A 20,852-nucleotide genomic window follows, 5' to 3' on the forward strand; every position below is an offset into this window, starting at 1 on the left:
GGCCGGGCCGCCCCGGGATTTAAAGGGCCCGCTCGCCGCGCCGCCCTGGGAGCCGCTGCTGGTCCCGGCCTTGCGGCCTGCGGGGGAGGCTGCCCGGAGGAGGCAGCGGCGGCGGCAGCGCGTCCTCGGTCCCCAGGACCACGGCTTCTTTCCTGCCAGGTAGGTCGCCAGTAGTGCGCACGCGGCTCCCCAGCTCCCATCCCTGAGCCGGCCTCCCCGGGTGGATCTGTAGCGCGAGCGCTAGGACCCCCTCCCCATCACCTTTCCGACTCTCCCTCCGGCTATGTCCTCTGCCACCACCTCCTTGCAGTCCCCAGACCTGGGCAGGACTTTGTTGGCGGCCTCTCGCCGGGTGGGGATGAGATGAGGCGCGCGGAGGATACAGGACAAACCCCCGCCCCGCGCCGCTGCATCCATACAAGGAGAGATGCACACGGCCCCCAAGTGTCACAGAATCCCCCTCTCTGCCCTCCACTCAGAGCGACTCTACCTTGGAAACCAGGGATTCCCCTTCCCGTCGCCCGCCCCATTTGATATATGGGCCTGAAATGTATGCCATCCCATCACCATCGGACTGGACTGTTCACAGCATTGGAAAGACAGAGGTCCTTCATTCACTCCAGGTCACAGGCTGTGCGTGTGCATGCCGAACACTCACATGCACACAGCTGGTGGCTCAGTCTGATGTACCTGACTTCTCACACCCTCCCCCAGTCCTCCAGTACGTGCCTTTACATGGGTTGGGCAGCCCCAAGCTGAAATGTGAGTGTCGGAGTCCATCCCTTAAGCGAGGTCTGCCCCACGGACACCCGCTCCCTCTGTGTCCCTGCTTTGACAGATCTATCCATCTGGCCATCCATCCGTGGGGGTCCGCAATGGCCACCTTCAGCCGCCAGGAATTTTTCCAGCAGCTACTGCAAGGCTGTCTCCTGCCTACTGCCCAGCAGGGCCTTGACCAGATCTGGCTGCTCCTTGCCATCTGCCTCGCCTGCCGCCTCCTCTGGAGGCTCGGTAAGTGCCTGCCATACGGTGCGCCACCATGCCAGGCCATATCAGACCTCCCACATTCATCCGTATCGAGACACACCTTACCCTGCCACATCCTGCCAGGCCCCAGCATGTCCAAGCTGGGCCCCAACACGTTCAGCCCCACCACATCCCACCAGGCCAAACCCCATTCCACCATACTGCATCCTACTATGCCAGCCACACCATGCCACGCCACACCGAGCCACATCCTGCCATGCCAAGCCATGCCCTTCAGTATTCCTGGGTTCTGGGATTCCGGAAAGCTGAGATTCTTGGATCTTGGGATTCTGAAATGTCTACATCCCAAGGTTATAAGACATTGCCATGCTGATGTCACAGGGTTATGGAATCCCAAAGTACCGTGATTACAGGGTTTGGAGATTCTGACAATTTGAAATTCTCACATTCTAGACTTCTGAAATGTTGGCGTTTGTGGATTTCTATAATCAGGGCATGATGCATTTTCTGGATTCTAGGATTCTGAAATGTTTCCACAGTCATAGCAGGCCTGTATCTTAATGAAAGATTCCAAGTCCCCAAGATTCCTATAGGAGGCAGAGATTTCTGGAAATCTGAGATCCGAAGGTTCTACACTTTCTTTTTTCTTTTCTTTTTTTTTTTAATGGATGTTCTATTTTTTCCCAGGTTTATTATTTTGAAATATTTCAAAGCTACTGAAATGTTGAAAAAATAGTACAATGAGCACCCACGTATGCACCACCAGATTCTCTGTCAACATCTTGCCACATTAGCTGGCTCTATCTATCTATCTATCTATCTATCTATCTATCTATCTATCCATCTATCCATCCATCTATCTATCTATCATCTTCCTGAATTGCTTGAATAACCTGCTGACATCATGACACTGTACCTCACATCCTTCAGTGTGTGGCCCCTGAGAACAAGGACATCATCCCCCACAAACACATCCTCCACCATCACCCCCCAAGACATTGAATCTGGATACAATAATGTTATCCTATATAAATTGATATCTGAATTTCTTCCAGGGTCCCCCAAATGCCCTTTACAGATGTTTCTTTTCTTTAAACCCAGGCCCTGCCACCCTCTCCAGCTCCCCAACACCTGCTTTGGCCCCTCCAATCCCACTACATTCCAGCCTGAAGGCCTTTGCCCTGGCTACGCCCTCTGCCCAGGTCATCCTCCCCTTCCTACCAGCCCACCAACCTTCTCTTTCTTGTTCTCCCTCTCTCCCTCCCTCCCTCCCTTCCTCCTTTCCTCCCTTCCTCCCACTCCCTCTCTCTCTCTTTCTCGTTCTTTCTCTCCCTTTCTTTCTCCCTTTCACCCAAAGGGTTGCCATCCTACCTGAAGCATGCAAGCACCGTGGCAGGCGGGTTCTTCAGCCTCTACCACTTCTTCCAGCTGCACATGGTTTGGGTCGTGCTGCTCAGCCTCCTGTGCTACCTCGTGCTGTTCCTCTGCCGACATTCCTCCCATCGAGGCGTCTTCCTCTCTGTCACCATCCTCATCTACCTACTCATGGGGTATGAGTGTGCATCCTTATCCTCACACTGTTGGCTGAAGTGCGTGGGCGGGTCCCCAGGCCCCTGATGAAGTTGTCCAAGACAGGGAGGGTGGTGAGATTCCCTGGAGAAACAAGGGAGTCTGGGAGAATCATTTGCCTATGAGGAGAAACAGAACAGGGAAGGTGTGGAGTGTCCCTGGAGAAGGGAATCTGGGAGATTTGTCCTTTCACAGGACTGTAAGGGACAGGTTGGGCATGGGCTCCCCCTGGAGGAGGAAGCCTGGGAGAATTTTTCTGCCATGAGACTGTTGTAGGATAGGAGGAGGCAGAACCCTCTGGGCACCTTGGTCCCCCCTTCCCCCATCCCCCGTGGTCTCAGAGGCCATGAGTGTCATGGGACCAAGACCAGCACCTTTTTCCTCAGTGAGATGCACATGGTAGACACCGTGACATGGCACAAGATGCGAGGTAGGTAGCCCTGCCCCTGCTCCTCTCACCTGCCCAACCCCCCTGCCCCACTCCGTGTCTCCTAACTGCCCCCACCCTGTGCCTTTCCTCCCCTGCTTTTACCTGCCCACCCCACTGCACATGCAGACCTCACATTACCCTCGGGTCCGTGTCTCTTTCCACTGTGCATTTTCCCAAAGTCTGTCTGTCTCGTGTCATGTACGTGCCTGACTCTCTGGAGTAAGGGCATCTATCTGTCCTGGGCTTCCTTGCCCACCTGCCTATCTGTCCCATGCCCACCTATCCATCCTTGTGCCCCCTTTTCCTACCACATCTCACCTGATGCACCTGCTCCCTGCCATGCTGATCTGCTCTCTGCCCATCCACTTGACCATGGGCACCATACATAGGGGCCCAGATGATTGTGGCCATGAAAGCGGTGTCTCTGGGTTTTGACCTGGACCGGGGCGAGGTGGGTGCGGTGCCCTCGCCGGTGGAGTTCATGGGCTACCTCTACTTCGTGGGCACCATCGTGTTCGGGCCCTGGATATCCTTCCACAGCTACCTACAAGCTGTCCAAGGCCGCCCACTGGTGAGGTCCTGAGTGGATGGGTGGGCAGGGACTGTGGGAGCCACCCTGGGGCAGCACTCATGGAGCCTTGATCCCTACAGAGCTGCCGATGGCTGCAGAAGGTGGCCCGGAGCCTGGCACTGGCCCTGCTGTGCCTTGTGCTGTCCACTTGCGTGGGTCCCTACCTCTTCCCGTACTTCATCCCCCTCGATGGTGACCGCCTCCTTCGCAAGTGAGCACAGCCTTTGAGGCCCCTGCCCAGCAATGAGGGGGTTGGGTAGGAACCCACGGTTTCCCCAGTTCTGAGCCTGTCTCTTAATGCTTCTTTCTGTCTTCTGTTACTACAGCAAGAAACGCAAAGCCAGGTAAATGAGGGCAGGTGTGAGGGCGCGTGGAGTGGGGCTGACGTGAGTGGGGGCAGAGCCCATGACCAATGGGTTCTGTGTGTCCAAGTGTGTCTGACCGTCAACTCCATGACTAGACAGAGACTGTGGCTGGCTGGCTGGCTGACCAAGCTTGGCTCTGTGACTCTGTATGACTGACACTCCAACACATACTATGTGTCTGGCTGTCCATCTGTTCAGCTGTCTCGCTGTTAGAAGCGAGTCACATAACTGTCATGGAGAGTGACAAGTATGTGTTCGTTGGGTGACTTTAACCTGTCAGTGACTCTGGCTAGGGATATGTATGGGTTGTTTGTCTATTAGCCACTGACCCCCAGAATGTAAGCCTGTGAGTGGCTGTCTGGCTATACCGTCAATGATAGGGTGCGTGGCTGTCATTGGATAAGATAAATCTGTGATTTTTTGTAGCTTTGGCCAGGAGTGGATCTGACTGTGGCTTGTCATATGCCTGTCTGTGGAGTTCATGGGCTACCTCTGCCTGTGTGTCTGCCTTGCCTAATGGCTTGGTGTTGTCTAGCTGAGGGGTTGTACCCAACTCTGGTCTGTGCCAGCCTACAGGACTGACTGCCTCTGGTTTGAATATAGGGTTTGATCGGGCTCTTTGGTCGTATGGCCCCTGCCCCACTCCCTGACTGCTGTTTAGGTCTAATGCCAAATGAGTCTCCAAAAGGTCAAGTGACTTGACCAGTGTCACCCAGCTAAGCAGCCAGGCATGAATCCCAGGCCTAACTTCAGAACCTATACTTTTTCCAATGCAAGATGCTGCCTGTTTTTGACCATGTCTGATTGCAACTAGTAGGGGGTGTGTGTGTGTGCATAGCAGGGTGTTTGATGTTCTCTGTGCCCCGCTCAGGGATTTTTGGCTGTCCTATGGTCACTGAGTCAGGTTAGAGCACTGCAAGGCTGGGAGTCTGATATTTGTGTCTGGCTGTTAGAGGGTGCAGGTCTGTGAAGTCGGGCCTCTGATGGTGGCTGGCTTTGGCCGTCTGGCCATGTGAGCCTGCCACATTATAGGACATATTATAAGACATGCCATATTATAGGACAGCTCATGCATCCGTTTGAGCCACATAAGACTAACTGCCTGAGGGTGGATGTCTGTGTGTGACCATCATAGTTCACCTTTTTTGCGGTTACATTTCGTCTGTCTTGTCTGAACAATTCAGACCAGCCTCCAGGGCCTCTCTGACTCTCTTTTCTTTCTTCTCTGCTGCCTTCCTGACCCCTGGGGGCCCTAGGGGCACCATGGTAAGGTGAGTCTACAGAGCGGGGCCCAGGATGCTGACATGTGGTGGGGTATCATGTTGGGACCTGAACGTGATGCCTCTCACCCCTGCCCCTTTCTCCCCAGGTGGCTGCGAGCCTACGAGAGTGCTGTCTCCTTCCACTTCAGCAACTATTTTGTGGGCTTTCTGTCCGAGGCCACAGCCACGTTGGCGGGGGCTGGCTTTACCGAGAAGAAGGATCACCTGGAATGGTGGGAGGGCTTGGGGACCCCCTCTCCCACAGGGTGCTGCCTAGAGGAGCTGCAGGGAGGAGGGTGGGTGCTCCCAGGGAGGGAACAGCCAAGACAGAAGTGTGGTGGTCAGATGAGTTGAGATCCCAAATGGATGTGCATATCTCTTCTGCCAACAGGGACCTGACGGTGTCTAAGCCACTGAATGTGGAGCTGCCTCGGTCAATGGTGGAAGTTGTCACAAGCTGGAACCTGCCTATGTCTTATTGGCTAAATAACTGTGAGTCACCAAGTCACCACTCCAGCTATGTTGGTAATCCAGGCCCTTTCATACATTCATACAACATTTACTGAGCACCTTCCGTGTGCTAGGCACCCAAAATCCCTACCCTTGTGGAGCTGCAGTTCTCCTGGGGGGCAGATGATACATAAGAGAAAAAAATACATAATAGCTCAGGTGTTGATAAGTGCTATGGTAAAAAAAAAAAAAAAAAGATAAAGCAGGTAAAGGTGATCCAGGAGTGCTGGCAGGAGATAGGAGTGGGGAGGGTGGGATATTGCAATTGTAAAAAATTAGCCAGGGCAAGTCTCCCCAAGGAGGTGACATTGGAGCAAAGACGCAAGGCAGGTGAGGGAGCAGGGAGTGCAGATATGTGGGGGAGGAATGTAGCAGATGCCGGAACAGCAGGTGCAAAGGTCCTGAGGTGGGAACTTGCTTGGTGCATGGGGAACAGCAAGAAAGCCAGCGGGGGCAGGAGCAGAGTGAGCCAGGGGCCAGTGGCAGGCAGTGAGGTCAGGGAGGGCCTGGAGGGTCTCGTGGGCCACAGAGAGGACTTTGGCTTTTTCTTTGAGGGAGACGAGCGCCACGGCAGGGCTCCAAGCTGAGGAGGGCCTTGGGCTGACTCAGGTTGCAACAGGATCCCTCTGGCTGCTGTGAGGACAGACTGAGGGGAGGGGGCAAGGATGCAGCAGTGAGGAGGCCACTGCCATCACCAGGCCAGTGATGGTGGTGGCGGCAGTGGATGTGGAGAGGAGAGCTCAGATTGTGGCATATTCTGAAGGTGGGGCAAGGATGCAGCAGTGAGGAGGCCACTGCCATCACCAGGCCAGTGATGGTGGTGGCGGCAGTGGATGTGGAGAGGAGAGCTCAGATTGTGGCATATTCTGAAGGTGGAACTCACACGATTTGCTGAATTTGGATGTGGGAGTTTGGGGAGGGCAAATGAAGGGTAATTCCCAGGTTTTTGCCCTGAGGAACTGGAAGGGTAGAGTTGACATTGACTGAACTTGATGAGACTGGGAGAAGCAGGCTCGGGGGAAGATCAGGAGCTGGGCTTCGGGCATGTGAAGTTTGAGGCCATCTAAGGACTTTATCCTGGGGGCTCCAACAGGTTGTGGGTATTCTCATCCTGCCGATGGCCTTCCAGGAGGGGCTGGGGGACTCTCAGGAGAATTTTGTCCCACATCTCTTCCCCTCCAGATGTTTTCAAGAATGCTCTCCGCCTGGGGACCTTCTCAGCTGTCCTGGTCACCTATGCAGCCAGCGCCCTCCTACATGTGAGCAGGGTGGAGCAGGATCAGGGTGGAAGCTGGGTGGGGGTGGGTGGCAGGGCCTCTTCCTCACTCATTCCATTGTCCCCTGCACTCCCCCAGGGCTTCAGCTTCCACCTGGCTGCGGTCCTGCTATCCCTGGCTTTTATCACTTACGTGGAGCATGGTGAGTGCAGGGCCCAGCTCAGCCGATGGATAGAAGGTTGGTCGGGGGCTGGAGCCAGCCTCCCCTGAGGCTAACCTGACCCCCTTACCTCTCCCCACTGCCCCAGTCCTCCGGAAGCGCCTGGCTCGGATCCTCAGTGCCTGTGTCTTGTCAAAGCGGTGCCCGCCAGACTGTTCACACCAGCATCGCTTGGTGAGGGTTCAGCCTGGGCAACCTTGTGCCCAACACTCCCCGTCAAAAATGTTCCTTCTGTCTCTACCTTGTATCTGTCTCAGGGTGCCCAACTTCTTCTTTTGGTGCCTGAGCCATCCCCATAACCTCTCCTCTATTCGCTAGCATCTGTTTCCCTAACAGGCATTTATCGAGCATCTGCTGTATACACACCTGGCATTTGTTTCCCCCAATGAACATCCGTTGAGTGCCTGTTGGTGCTCTAGGTGCTGGAGACATGGTGAACGAAACAGACCGAAGTCCCAGCACTATGGGACAAGCATTTTAACCTGGCAGACAGTAGATAAAAAATGAGTCAGTAAAGTCTAATAATAGTGTGTCAGATTGCAAGTAGTACTAAGGAGAAAATGCGTAAGGAAAAGGTGATTCCTTTATGGGGGTGATTTCCATTTGAAATAGGGAGGTCAGAGAAGCCTCCCTGGTGAGGTGACGTTTGAGGCCTTTAACCGAAGGAGGTGAGAGAGGGAAACGTTCCAGGCAGAGGGACACCCAGTGGAAAGGCCCTGAGGTAGGAGAGGGCCTGGAATCTTTGAGAAATAGCAAGGCAGCCAGTGTGGCTTGAGCAGAGGTAGGGTGGGGAGGGGAGATGGGTGGGAGGCATGGGCTCGCTAGGTCATGGTGGGGATTTGGTTTGGTTTGGTTTTGTGTTTTTCATTCTGTTTGCAATAAGAAGTACAGACAACCTCATATTTGTCTCCCACCCGACTCCCGTTCATTACTATAAAGCCCCGACTCAAAGCCCTGCCACTCTTCCTCCTCTGCCTGGAGACTCGAAGCTCCCCAACCCAGGATGCCCTCACTGTGAACAGTACCCTCATCCTTGGATGCCTCTGTACTCCCATAGGAGGCTCCCTGAACCATCTCTTCCCTATCTCAGGGGGTACCCTGGGCATTCTCAGTCCTGGAACCCATTGTGCCCTGTGTGTCCCCTGGGCTCCCCCACGAAGGAGGAGGTGGGACACAGTGAGTAGGTCCAGTTGCCAAATATATCCATCTGTCCCCCACAGGGCCTGGGGGTGCGAGCCTTAAATTTGCTCTTTGGAGCCCTGGCCATCTTCCACCTGGCCTACCTGGGCTCCCTGTTTGATGTCGATGTGGACGACACCACAGAGGAGCAGGTGAGGTGGGGCCCTGGGCTGTGTGGTTAACCAAGGGTGGCGCTACCTGGCAGGGGGAAACCATGAGGACAAAGGCTGGGAAGCTGAAGCCTGAGCTCCTCAGACTGTGCTGCTTCGCCTGGGCAGCCAGTGCTCCTCGGTCCTTTCCCATAGTCCCTCTGCTTGAGTCACACTATTAGGTCTTTTATTTGGATGAAGTATGCAAAATATGTTTATTTATTTTACTTATAAAATTACTTTTAGGCTGGGCATGGTGGCTCACGCCTGTAATCCCAGCACTTTGGGAGGCCGTGGCAGACGGATTACTTGAGGTCAGGAGTTCAAGATCAGCCTGGCCAACCCTTTGAAACCCTGTCTCTACCAAAAATGTAAAAAATTAGCCAGGCGTGATGGTGCGCACCTGTAATTCCAGGTACTCGGGAGGCTGAGGTAGGATAATCACTTGAACCCAGGAGGCGGAGGTTGCAGTGAGCCCATGCCACTGCACTCCAGCCTAGGCAACAGAGCGAGACTCTGTCTCAAAAAAAAAAAATTCATTTTATAGAGATGGAGTGGAAAATCCAGGTTTTACTTGTGTTAATTATTTCATTTCATTATCGTTTAGGTAGAATTTGCAAGACTTCTTATTTAATTTTTTTTTTTTTTTTTTTTGAGACAAGGTTTGTCACCAGGCTAAAGTGCAGTGGCGTGATCACAGCCCACTGCAGCCTCACATTCCTGGGCTCAAGCCATCCTTCTGCCTCAACCTCCTGAGTAGCTGGGACTACAGGTGCATGACACTAAGCCTGGTTAATGTTTTTTTAATTTTTTTGTGGAGACAGTGTCTCCCTATGTTGCCCAGGCTGGTCTTGAACTCCTAGGCTCAAGCAATCCCCCTGCCTCAATCTCCCAAAGTGTTAGGATAACAGGCATGAGCACCTTGTTTTATTTAATTAATATATATATATATATTATTATTATTATTATTTTAGATGGAGTCTTGCTCTTGTTGCCCAGGCTGGAGTGCAATGGTGCGATCTCGGCTCACTGCAACCTCCACCTCCTGGGTTCAAGCAATTCTCCTGCCTCAGACTCCTGAGTAGCTGGGATTACAGGCATGTGCCACCATGCTGGGCTAATTTTTGTACTTTTAATAGAGACGGGATTTTGTCATGTTGGCCAGGCTGGTTTTGAACTCCTGGCCTCAGGTGATCTGCCCACCTCAGCCTCCCAAAGTGCGGGGATTACAGGCGTGAGCCACCGGCGCCCGGCCAAAAAATATGTATTTTATTTTACTTAGGTTGAGTGTACAAACCCTGGATTCTGCACTTTAAAAATTTTTCATTAAAATGTATGCACTATTTTTGTTCATGTTGAGTATGCAAATTCCAGATTTTACTCCTTTTTAAATTAAAAACGATTTAAAAATAACATTTATTCATATGGCTCTTGCAGAATCCAGGTTTTTGCTTCTCCTTTAGTTAGGTTTCAGTTGAAAACAAAACTTCATGTTTTTTGACATTAAAAAAGTTTTTTAATTCAGGTTAAGTGTGCAAAATCTGGGATTTGCTTTTTTTTTTTTTTTTTTTTTTTTGAGACATGGTCTCACTCTGTCACTCAGGCACCCAGGCTGAAGTGCAGTGGCACAATCATAGCTCACTGCAGCCTCAAACTCCCAGACTCGAGCAATCCACCCATCTCAGCCTCCCAGGTAGCTGGGACTAGAGATGCATGACACCACACCTGGCTTTTTGCTTCTTTTTTTTTTTTTTTGAGACGGAGTCTCGCTCTGCCGCCCAGGCTGGAGTGCAGTGGCCGGATCTCAGCTCACTGCAAGCTCCGCCTCCCGGGTTCACGCCATTCTCCCGCCTCAGCCTCCCGAGTAGCTGGGACTACAGGCGCCCGCCACCGCGCCCAGCTAGTTTTTTGTATTTTTTAGTAGAGACGGGGTTTCACCGTGTTAGCCAGGATGGTCTCGATCTCCTGACCTCGTGATCCGCCCGTCTCGGCCTCCCAAAGTGCTGGGATTACAGGCTTGAGCCACCGCGCCCGGCCCACTTCTTTTTAAATAAAGTTTTTGTTTTGTTTTCATTAAAATATTTTTAAATAGTGAATGCCTATCACATGGTTCAAAAACCAAACAGTATTCAAGATATTCAGAGAAAAGACTTACTCCCACCCTCTGCCCGCTACCTTCTTACAGGTTACATGGTGAGACGGGGTTTCACCATGTTGGCCAGGCTGGTCTCAAACTCCTGACCTCAGGTAATCCACCCGCCTTGACCTCCCAAAGTGCTGGGATTACAGGCATGAGCCACCGCACCAAGCCCACTTTTATCCTTTTATTAAAATATCTTTCCAAAATTTAAACATATCAAACAAATATAAAAATATATTTTAATTCTACCCCCTTGCCAGTTTTTACCCTAAAGATAACACACAAATGATACTGTTCTGCAATTTTTGAAAATCTTCCACATCAGAATATAGTGTCCTCATTCATTTTTTCCACTATGAGGAAGTGACACAGTTTAATTTTTCTCTTATTGGTGAACATCAGGTGATTTCTAGTCCTTTCCTATTGCAAGTGATGCTGCAGCAGGAACTCTGTACCCACGTGGATCCACACAGGTGCAGACAGATCTGTAGGATCTGTTCCTGATAGTCTCAATGGAGTAGTACTTTTGTGCTCTCCCACCAGCAATGCCTGAACGTGCCTGCTGCCCCACCAGTACAGAGTGCCTCTCAAGCTTCCTGGATATGTTTGCCACTTCAATAAAGAAGATGGCCGGGCGGGGTGGCTCATGCCTGTAATCCCAGCACTTTGGGACGCCCAGGCGGGCAGATCACTTGAGGTCAGGAGTTCGAGACCAGCCTGACCAACATGGTGAAACCCCATCTCTACTAAAAGTACAAAAATGAGCTGGGCATGGTGGTGCAGCATCTGTAATCCCAGCTACTCAGGAGGCTAAGGCAGGAGAATCGCTTCAACCCGGGAGGTAGAGGTTGCAGTGAGCTGAGATCGTGCCACTGTACTCCAGCCTGGGTGACAGAATGAGACCCTGTCTCAAAAAGAAACTAAATAAAATGAGGAAGATTATGAATGAGGCTGAGCATCTTTTCATATGTTTAAGAGCCATTTGTTTTTCCTTTACTGGAATGACCCATTATTTCACCTTCTCTGGCAATTTTTCTTTCCAAAAAATTGATTTTTAGGAGCTCTTTATATATTAGGGAGATAACAGGTCAGAGAATGGGATCACTTTGTTTTTAAAATGATTTTTAAAGAAGAAGACAAAAACTATATCTGGTCACCTTTCATATGTACCTAGGCCCTTCTGTGGGGCCTCACCTAGAGCAGTCACAGAAATGTCCCTGGGCAAAGGATGGGTTTTCCTGAGAACTTCTTTGTCCTTGTTAAGTGGGACCATCACCTCTTTCTCTCCCACAGGGCTATGGCATGGCATACACTGTCCACAAGTGGTCAGAGCTCAGCTGGGCCAGTCACTGGGTCACTTTTGGATGCTGGATCTTCTACCGTCTCATAGGCTGAGGCACATCTGTGGACCCTCATAACCCTCTTAAGACCCCTTTCAGGGTGCCACTGATGGGGGATGAGGGAAGGCCCTCTCTCTACTCCCTGACCCCCTCCATCCTTGACCCCCAACACCTCAACACACACACACACACACACACACAAATCACACCATTTCCATGCCTGTCAATCCCCACCCCACCACAAGGCGGGAAGGGGGTGGTCCCTGTTGGGGCCTAGGGGTGGGGGATGCTTGGGGAAACAGAGAGGGGGAGATCCAGGGCCTCCTCGCCTTCCTTCTTCCTTTTTATATACAATTTGTTATTGTCAAATAAAAGTAGGAAATATACAGTAGGCTTCTTCTTCACTGCTCAGAGGCGAATAGGAGTGAGTGAGGAAGGGGGCACAGCATGGATAAAGGTTTGGAAGCTGGAAACCATGAAGAGAGAGCAGACTGTGATTGGTTCATGGTTAGTTTATGATTGTTTGATTAGATGAAGAGCCTGAAGATGGCAGGATCCTGGTCCTGCTTGGTTTGATTAGGGCAGGGACAGATTGCATAGTTGGATGTGGGGGAGGCCTGATTGGCTGGAAAACTGAAGGATCCCCAGTCTGATTGGTTGCTCTGAGTGGGACACAGAGGAGAGAAAGCAAGAGAGATGAAGGGTTGGTGCCTATTTGTCCTTAGGACTGAGGGTTGTGGGTTCTAATTGGATGGGAGGTCTGGGATGGGTCTGGATTCTGATTGATTGCTCCATCTGGGGACCCACTAGTGGTTAGGCGTTTGATTGGCTTTTTAGAACTGGCACACGGAGATTGAGGGTCTTCATGCCAATTGGTCAGTAGGACTGAGAGGCCTGGGTTCTGATTCATTCTTCTGACCTGAGGTCGGGAGAAGAGAGAATGACCGCTGCTATTAGGACTGAGGAGTTCTGAGCACTGAAGAGCTGGGGAGGGGGTGGTTGCAGTGTATAGCATGTGATCTTCCTGTAACAGTTTCTTTGCATCATGCTGAGGGTTACTCTACTTAGAAAAGGGCGGAGGTGAAAGGATGCAACGCAACGCTAATTTCACCAGCGGAAGAAGAGGATACACACCTTAATGAGTCCCTGTTTTGATCGACTGATAAGGGAATGAGGAAATTGAAGCCAGGACTCGATGCAAAGTGGCTACGGATCCAAAACGCCCACTAACCTTGGCCCGCCCCAGTCTCCACCCCAAACCTGACTCAGGTGAAAATGGCGCCACGCGTGGGGGCGGGGCCAGCGGCACACAGAGAGTGCCCATTGGTTGGGAGCGGCATGGGCCGTCTTCTTCGCTTCACCATTGGCCCGCTCCGTCAGGCAAGAGAACCCAAGAGGGGATGAGCCCGAACTGGGGAAGTGACAGAGCGCGAGAGCCAGCCTAGAGAGGTCCCGGAGCCCGTGTCGGAGGCCGCTGCCATCGCGCGGCTGGGTGAGTGCCCTCCACCCGGCCCCCTGCTCCCTCCCCTAGCTCTCCCCGGCTACGCGGCCAGCCCTTGGCGTGCCAGCGCGAGACCGTTTGCCACCCTCCCCACCCCCCCACCGCCCTCTGGCGCCTGAGCTAGACCCCCAGCTACCGCACGGTTGTCCGGACGACAGAAGATCCGCCTTCTCATTGGGCAGCGGGATTGGAGGGTTCTGGTTCGGGCTTTGTGTTCCGTTCTAGCGCTGCACGCCAGACACCGCCCTTTCCAAATCCGTCTCTTCCGTGCAGGTTGACGGCGTTGCATGCTCTCGCGGGGAGGCTCTGGCTTTCCAAACGCTGGCACCGAGGGTTGTAGCTCTGATTCGTTTTCTTTCCTCTGTCCCCCAGCCTCAGTTTTCAGAACTGCGTCGGGGAGGGAATAGCTTTTTGTTGAACGGTGCAAGACGCTGACCTGTGCAACGGGACCTCGCCTGGTTCCTGTGTCTCTTACCAAACCGTGACCCCGGAGCACAGGACTGGGTTTGGTGGTCGTGAGCAGTTTGTGACCCTTGAATGAAGACACCAGGACTGGTCCTGTATATCCCTCGCCAGACTGACCAGGGAGAGCTGGGATCAGGTGTTGTTCCCATGTGCCTCCCACCAGACTTTGACCCCTGAGGGCTGAGACCGGGACTGTTTCTACCACATCATAATATGGCTCCTAGAGGGCTGGAACAAGCTTTCAGTCTTTCTGTGGCCTTATATTTCAGTTATGTTCTTTTTCTTTTCTTTTTTATTTTGATACAGAGTCTTGCTCTGTCGCCCAGGCTGGAGTGCAGTGGCCTGATCTCGGCTCACTGCAACCTCCGCCTCCCAGGTTCAAGCGATTCTCCTGCCTCAGCCTCCTGAATAGCTGTAACTACAGGCACACGCCACCACACCCGGCTAATTTTTGTATTTTTAGTAGAGATGGGGTTTCGCCATGTTGCCCAGGCTGGTCTTGAACTCCTGAGCTCCAGTGAGCCACTCGTCTTGGCCTCCCAAAGTGCTGTGATTACAGGCGTGAGCCACCACGCCGGGCCTTCTTTTTTAGAGGCAGAGTCTCAGGCTGGAGTGCAGTGATGTGGTCACTGCTCACTCCAGCCTTGAAGTCCTGGGCTCAAAGCGATCCTGCCTCAGCCTACCTACTAGCTGGGACTACAGGCGTTTGTCACCACACCCGACTGATTTTATTTTTTTAGAGAGAAGAGTTACGCTAAGTTGCCCAGGCTGGACTTGAATTCCTGGCTTCAGGTGCTGCTCCTGCATCAGCCTCCCAAAACACTGGAATTACCAGCCACAGTGCCTGGCCTTTAGTCATGGTCTTAAAACAAAATGTAGGCCGGGCGCGGTGGCTCACACCTGTAATCCCAGCACTTTGGAAGGCGCAGGCGGGTGGATCACGAGATCAAGAGATTGAGACCATCCTGGCTAACACGGTGAAACCTCGTCTCTACTAAAAATACACAAAAATTAGCCAGGCGTGGTGGCAGGCACCTGTAGTCCCAGCTACTCGGGAGGCTGAGGCAGGAGAATCGTTTGAACCCGGGAGGCAGAGGTTGCAGTGAGCCGAGGTTGTACCACTACACTCCAGCCTGGGAGACAGAGCAAGACTCCATCTGAAAACAAAACAAAACGGAATGTAATTAGAAGTGTTACAGTCCTGTCTGTTAACTGGTAAATTCGGTCCATTTACATTTCTTATGATAGTAAACTATTTGAATTAGATTTTATTATCTCATTCTGTGCTTTCTATTTGTCCAGGTGTTTCTGTTCCCTGTTTTTTTTTTTTTTTTTTTCCTTCAACTTCCTGCCTATCCACATGCAGCCATCAGCCCACAAAGACATGACTACCAATGCGGGCCCTTTGCACCCATACTGGCCTCAGCACCTAAGACTGGACAACTTTGTACCTAATGACCACCCCACCTGGCATATACTGGCTGGCCTCTTCTCTGTCACAGGGGTCTTAGTCGTGACCACATGGCTGTTGTCGGGTCGTGCTGCGGTTGTCCCACTGGGGACTTGGCGGCGACTGTCCCTGTGCTGGTTTGCAGTGTGTGGGTTCATTCACCTGGTGATCGAGGGCTGGTTCATTCTCTACTATGAGGACCTGCTTGGAGACCAAGCCTTCTTATCTCAACTCTGTGAGTCCTGAGTTTTTTCATGTGCTGTGGGATGGGATTTGCTGGGCAGGGATTGGCTTGCATGTTTACCTATCCACCTATTCTTCTTCCATTGATTTATTTTAAATTTTTATTTAACCTTTTAAACAATTTTTTTTTTTTTTTTTTTTTTTTTTTTTGAGAGGGAGTCTGGCTCTGTCGCCCAGGCTGGAGTGCAGTGGCCGGATCTCAGCTCACTGCAAGCTCCGCCTCCCGGGTTTACGCCATTCTCCTGCCTCAGCCTCCCGAGTAGCTGGGACTACAGGCGCCCGCCACCTCGCCCGGCTAGTTTTTTTTTTTGTATTTTTTAGTAGAGATGGGGTTTCACCATGTTAGCCAGGATGGTCTTGATCTCCTGACCTCGTGATCCGCCCGTCTCGGCCTCCCAAAGTGCTGGGATTACAGGCTTGAGCCACCGCGCCCGGCCTAAACAATTTATTATAGGCTGGGCACGGTGGCTCACGCTTATAATCCCAGCACTTTGGGAGGCCGAGGCGGGCGGATCACTTGAGGTCAGGAATTTGAGACCAGCCTGGTCAACATGGCAAAACCCCATCTCTATTAAAAATACAAAAATTAGCCAGGCACGGTGGCTCACGCCTGTAATCCCAGCACTTTGGGAGGCCGAGGCAGGCAGATCACGAGGTCAGGAGTTCAAGACCAGCCAGGCCAAGATGGTGAACCCCATCTCTACTAAAAATACAAAAATTAGCCGGGTGTGGTGGCACACGCCTGTAGTCCCAGCTACTTGGGAGGCTGAATCAGGAGAATTGCTTGAACCTGGGAGGCAGAGGTTGCAGTGAGCCAAGACCATGCCATTGCACTCCAGCCTGGGCAACAGAGTGAGACTTTGTCTTAAAAAAAAAAAAAATTATTATGTATTCTTGTATTCTTCTTCTTTTTTTTTTTTTGCCCTTCTCCTCCAAAACTGGTAGATAACTTATTTTTGAGACAAGGTCTTGCTGTGTTGCCCAGGCTGGAGTGCAGTGGCATGATGATTTCTCACTGCAGCCTCTAACTCCTGGGCTCAAGCAATTGTCTTGCCTCAGCCTCTGCAGTAGCTGGGACTATACTATAAGTGCACACCTCTATGCCTGGCTAATATTTTCACTTTTTTGTAGAGACAGGGTCTTGTTATGTTGCTCAGGCTGTTCTTTAACTCCTGGGCTCAAGCAATCCTTCCACCTCAGCCTCCCAACATTCTGGGATGACAGGTGCGCACCACTGTGCCCAGCATTATTTAACTTTTTTGTTGCATATATATTCACATGGGTCAAAAAAACATTTAAAGAGATTTGCAGTGAAAATCTGCTTTCTATCCACCAAGTGTCCCCAAATACTGTTAGGCACTGTTGATAGTTGTTTATGTTTCTTTTCAGTTTATTTATACACATAAGTCTCAATTTGCTCAATTGTAAAAGGGGGATAATAGTAATATATGTAAGGTACTTAGAACAGTATTTGGCAAACAGTGGTTGCCATGTAACTGTTCACTATTATTATTATTATCATTATTTGCACTTTCCCCATTTTACACAAATGGTAACGTGCTATATATACGTCTTTTTTTTTTTTTGAAACAGAGTCTCGCTCTGTCGCCCAGGCTGGAGTGCAATGGTGCACTCTCTGCTCACTGCAAGCTCTGACTCCTGGGTTCATGCCATTCTCCTGCCTCAGCCTCCCAAGTAGCTGGGACTACAGGCGCACACCACCATGCCCAGCTAATTTTTTGTATTTTTAGTAAAGACGGGGTTTCACCACATTAGCCAGGGTGGTCTCCATCGTCCTGACCTCATGATCCGCCTGCCTTGGCCTCCCGAAGTGTTGGGATTACAGGCATGAGCCACTGCGCCCAGCCATGTGCTATATATACTTCTAATCTTTTCTCTTTTTCTTTCTTTCCTTACAAGAAAACCAAAGAAGCCATTTTCTTTTTTGAGACGGGGTCTTGTTCTGTCACCCAGGCAAGAGTGCAGTGGCATGATTATAGCTCACTGCAGCCTTGAACTCCTGGGCAGTCAAGCAATGCTCCTGCCTCAGCCTCCCTAGTAGCGGGGATTATAGGTATGTGTTACCCCACCAAGTTATTTTTTTTAACAACTTTTTTTTTAAGAGACGGGGTCTCACTTTGTTGCCCAGGCTGTTCTCCAACTCCTGGCATCAAGTGATCTGCCCACCTCAGCCTCCCAAAGTGCTAGGATTACAAGCGTGAGCCACCACACCCGGCTGCTTTTTTCAATGAGGTCACTCCTCATGATTTCATAAAGAACTTTTGAAGCATGGACATTATACAGTTACTTGACTTGTCTGGTATTGATGGGCATTTTCCCTCAATCTTCTGCCATTATAAACAAGGCTGGGTGCAGTGGCTCATGCCTGTAATCCCAGCACTTTGGGAGGCAAAGGCGGGCAGATCGCCTGAAGTCAGGAGTTTGAGACCAGCCTGGCCAACATAGTGAAATCCCATCTCCACTAAAAATCCAAAAATTAGCCCAGCATGGTGGCAGGTGCCTGTAATCCCAGCTACTCAGGATGCTGAGGCAGGAGAATTGCTTGGACCCAGGAAGTGGAGGTTGTGGTGAGCTGAGATCACGCCACTGCACTCTAGCCTGGGCGACATGTGAGACTCCATCTCAAAAAAAAAAAAAAAAAAAAGATTACAGGCATGAGCCACTGCACCTGGCTGGTCAGATGTTTCTTAAATTTCAATCATTCCAGTAGATGTGAGTGCTATCTCATTATGGTTTTAATTTGCTTTTCCTTAGTGACTAATGGAAGTTTGAACATCTTTCATATACTTATTGGCCATTTAGAAATTCTCTTTGTGAAGAACCTATTCAAGTCTTCTGCCTGTTTTTATATTGGATGGTCTTTTTCTTTCTTTTTTTTTTTTTTTTTTTTTTTCTGAGACAGGGTCTCACCCTGTTGTCCAGGCTGAGCACCATGGTGCTATCATAGCTCACTGCAGCCTTAACCTCCTGGGCTCAAGACATCCTCCCACTGCAGCCTGGGACTGTAGGCACGTGCCACCACGTCCAGCTAATTTTTGTATGTTTTGTAGAGATGGGGGTCTCACTATATTGTTCAGACTGGTCTTGAACTCCTTAATGCAAGCCATCTTCCCGCCTCAGCCTCCCAAAGTGTTGGGATTACAGACGTGAGCCATCGCACCCGGCAGTCTTTTTCTTACTGATTCTCTGCTCACTCTTTTATTCACTCCTCTGTTCACCTACATTCTCTCTCTCTCATTGGCTACTTCACTCACTCCATTATCTACACTCGCCTCCTTTTATGCCACACACATTTCTTGAGTACCAATCACAGCCACACTGTTTTGTGTCAGGCTTTACACATATTACCTTGTTTTAGATAAATAAACCACTAGAATCCAAACAGTTACCCCATTTCACAGATGAGGAAGCAGACGCATGGGAAGGTTATGAAGTCTGTCTTCTTGCAGGGACCCCCAGCTGTCACAAATGTGTGTTCCTTTCCCTGCCTTTATTCTTCATGTCTCTCTCTTCTTTTCTTCAGGGAAAGAGTATGCCAAAGGAGACAGCCGATACATCCTGTAAGTGTTTGCCTCTGTCAGTGGAGACTGGCATTGGTTTTGGTGGAGTGGTAAGTTACCCTAATGGGGTAACCTGTAGGAAGAGCAAGCCGATGCCAGTGTCCCCTCATGCTTTCTCCTGCAGGGCTGACAACTTCACAGTGTGCATGGAAACCATCACAGCTTGCTTGTGGGGACCACTCAGCCTGTGGGTGGTGATCGCCTTTCTCCGCCAGCATCCTCTCCGCTTCGTTCTACAGCTTGTGGTCTCTGTGGGTAAGGAGAGGGCACTAGAGGGGCACTGGGCACTAGAGGGGTTGATGGGAATCCACAGACACAGGTGCATCCCTGTGGGTGGGATCTCAATGGTGCCCTTCCAGGGGTGAGTCAGACTGAATGACAAACCTCCTGAGGCTCTGGAACAGCCATGCCCTTCTCTGAGCCTGTACTCTCAGGTGGGGAGGGTTCATTTTTCTTCCTCCTCCTCCTTCTCCATCACAGAGTCTCTTGTGAAGGTTACATGAGGTGGCCCAGGGTGGTAAGAAGCCCCTGGAACCTCCAGGATCAGGACTCTGAGATCCCTTCATGTAAGATTCAGTCATCTTTTTTTAAAATAGGGTCTGGCTCTGTCACCCAGGCCAGAGTGCTATGGGCTCACTGCAACTTCCACCTCCCAGGCTCAAGCGATCTTCCTGCCTCAGTCTCCTGAGTAGCTGGGACTACAGGCATGTGCCACCGTGCCTGGCTAATTTTTGTATTTTTAGTAGAGATGGGGTTTCGCCATGTTGCCCAGGCTGGTCTCAAGCTCCTGAGCTCAAGCAATCCTCCTGGCTTGGCCTCCCTAAGTACTGGGATTACAGGCGTGTGCCACTGTTCCCAGCCTCAGTCATCTTGTGTTATTAAATTGTTAGCTTTCTTTAGTTCTAGAGATAGGAGTTATCTTTAGTCCCAGAATCCTAAGCTGTCTTGGATTCGAGGATTTTGAACTTCCTTAAATCTGAAGGTGTGAGCTTTCCTGAGTTCTGAAATTCTTAGCTCTCTGGTGTCTGGAATCTCACTTTTCTGATTTCTCGGATTTTCAGCTCTATGATTTCAGAATACTTAACTCTGAGACCTTGAATGATGACTTGGAAAGTGCCTTGGAATAGAGAATTGGGGAAACTGTTACCTTCCTCACTGGGGCTTCTCTTTCCCCTCCTGCCGCCCACAGGCCAGATCTATGGGGATGTGCTCTACTTCCTGACGGAGCACCGTGACGGATTCCAGCACGGGGAGCTGGGCCACCCTCTCTACTTCTGGTTTTACTTTGTCTTCATGAATGCCCTGTGGCTGGTGCTGCCTGGAGTCCTTGTGCTTGATGCTGTGAAGCACCTCACTCATGCCCAGAGCATGCTGGATGCCAAGGCCACAAAAGCCAAGAGCAAGAAGAACTGAGGAGTGGTGGACCGGGCTCGAACACTGGCCGAGGAGGAGCTCTCCGCCTGCCAGAAGAGTCTAGTCCTGCTCCCACAGTTTGGAGGGACAAAGTTAATTGATCTTTCACACTCAGGCTCATGGGTGGGCACAAGAAGGGGAATAAAGGGGCTGTTTGAAGGCACTGCTGGGAGCCATTAGGACACAGATACAAGAGAAGCCAGGAGGTCTATGATGGTGACAATTTTTAAAATCAGGAAATAAAAGACCTTGACTCTTAA

General features: G+C 50.9%; 2 protein-coding genes across 11 annotated transcripts; both read left to right on the forward strand.

The window, feature by feature from the left end:
- Window positions 1–47: 47 nt before the first annotated feature.
- PORCN (porcupine O-acyltransferase) lies at window positions 48–12,325 on the forward strand. Of its 8 annotated transcripts, none has more exons than XM_005593463.5 (16): window positions 48–159; window positions 480–721; window positions 839–1,011; window positions 2,345–2,537; window positions 2,943–2,986; window positions 3,376–3,557; window positions 3,638–3,768; window positions 3,884–3,901; window positions 5,179–5,193; window positions 5,292–5,417; window positions 5,576–5,676; window positions 6,877–6,953; window positions 7,050–7,113; window positions 7,220–7,305; window positions 8,352–8,462; window positions 11,893–12,325. In XM_005593463.5, the coding sequence occupies exons 2-16, from the start codon at window positions 549–551 to the stop codon at window positions 11,992–11,994; spliced, it is 1,596 nt and encodes a 531-aa protein (XP_005593520.2). In that variant the 5' UTR covers window positions 48–159; window positions 480–548; the 3' UTR covers window positions 11,995–12,325. The 8 variants fall into 8 exon arrangements, with proteins under 8 accessions (XP_005593520.2, XP_073886082.1, XP_005593524.1 ...); XM_074029981.1 differs by having other exon boundaries at window positions 2,416–2,537; XM_005593467.5 differs by lacking the exon at window positions 480–721.
- A 1,032-nt stretch (window positions 12,326–13,357) lies between these two features.
- Window positions 13,358–20,852, forward strand: EBP (EBP cholestenol delta-isomerase). 3 transcript variants are annotated; one of them, XM_005593461.3, is made up of 6 exons: window positions 13,358–13,431; window positions 13,813–14,041; window positions 15,208–15,590; window positions 19,143–19,179; window positions 19,304–19,434; window positions 20,369–20,852. In XM_005593461.3, the coding sequence occupies exons 3-6, from the start codon at window positions 15,266–15,268 to the stop codon at window positions 20,590–20,592; spliced, it is 717 nt and encodes a 238-aa protein (XP_005593518.3). In that variant the 5' UTR covers window positions 13,358–13,431; window positions 13,813–14,041; window positions 15,208–15,265; the 3' UTR covers window positions 20,593–20,852. The 3 variants fall into 3 exon arrangements, with proteins under 3 accessions (XP_005593518.3, XP_073886094.1, XP_005593519.1); XM_074029993.1 differs by lacking the exon at window positions 15,208–15,590; XM_005593462.4 differs by lacking the exon at window positions 13,813–14,041.

Source organism: Macaca fascicularis, chromosome X, assembly GCF_037993035.2.
Source record: "Macaca fascicularis isolate 582-1 chromosome X, T2T-MFA8v1.1".
NCBI classification, from domain to species: Eukaryota; Metazoa; Chordata; class Mammalia; order Primates; family Cercopithecidae; genus Macaca; species Macaca fascicularis.

Bases quoted from the DNA above. Each gene is read 5' to 3' on its own strand.
- PORCN (XM_005593463.5), top strand. From the start codon at position 549: ATGTATGCCATCCCATCACCATCGGACTGGACTGTTCACAGCATTGGA. The intron at 722-838 runs GTACGTGCCTTT...CTGCTTTGACAG, and splicing joins CACCCTCCCCCAGTCCTCCA to ATCTATCCATCTGGCCATCC. The intron at 2,538-2,942 runs GTATGAGTGTGC...CTTTTTCCTCAG, and splicing joins CTCATCTACCTACTCATGGG to TGAGATGCACATGGTAGACA.
- EBP (XM_005593461.3), top strand. From the start codon at position 15,266: ATGCAGCCATCAGCCCACAAAGACATGACTACCAATGCGGGCCCTTTG. The intron at 19,180-19,303 runs GTAAGTGTTTGC...TTTCTCCTGCAG, and splicing joins GGAGACAGCCGATACATCCT to GGCTGACAACTTCACAGTGT. The intron at 19,435-20,368 runs GTAAGGAGAGGG...TGCCGCCCACAG, and splicing joins ACAGCTTGTGGTCTCTGTGG to GCCAGATCTATGGGGATGTG.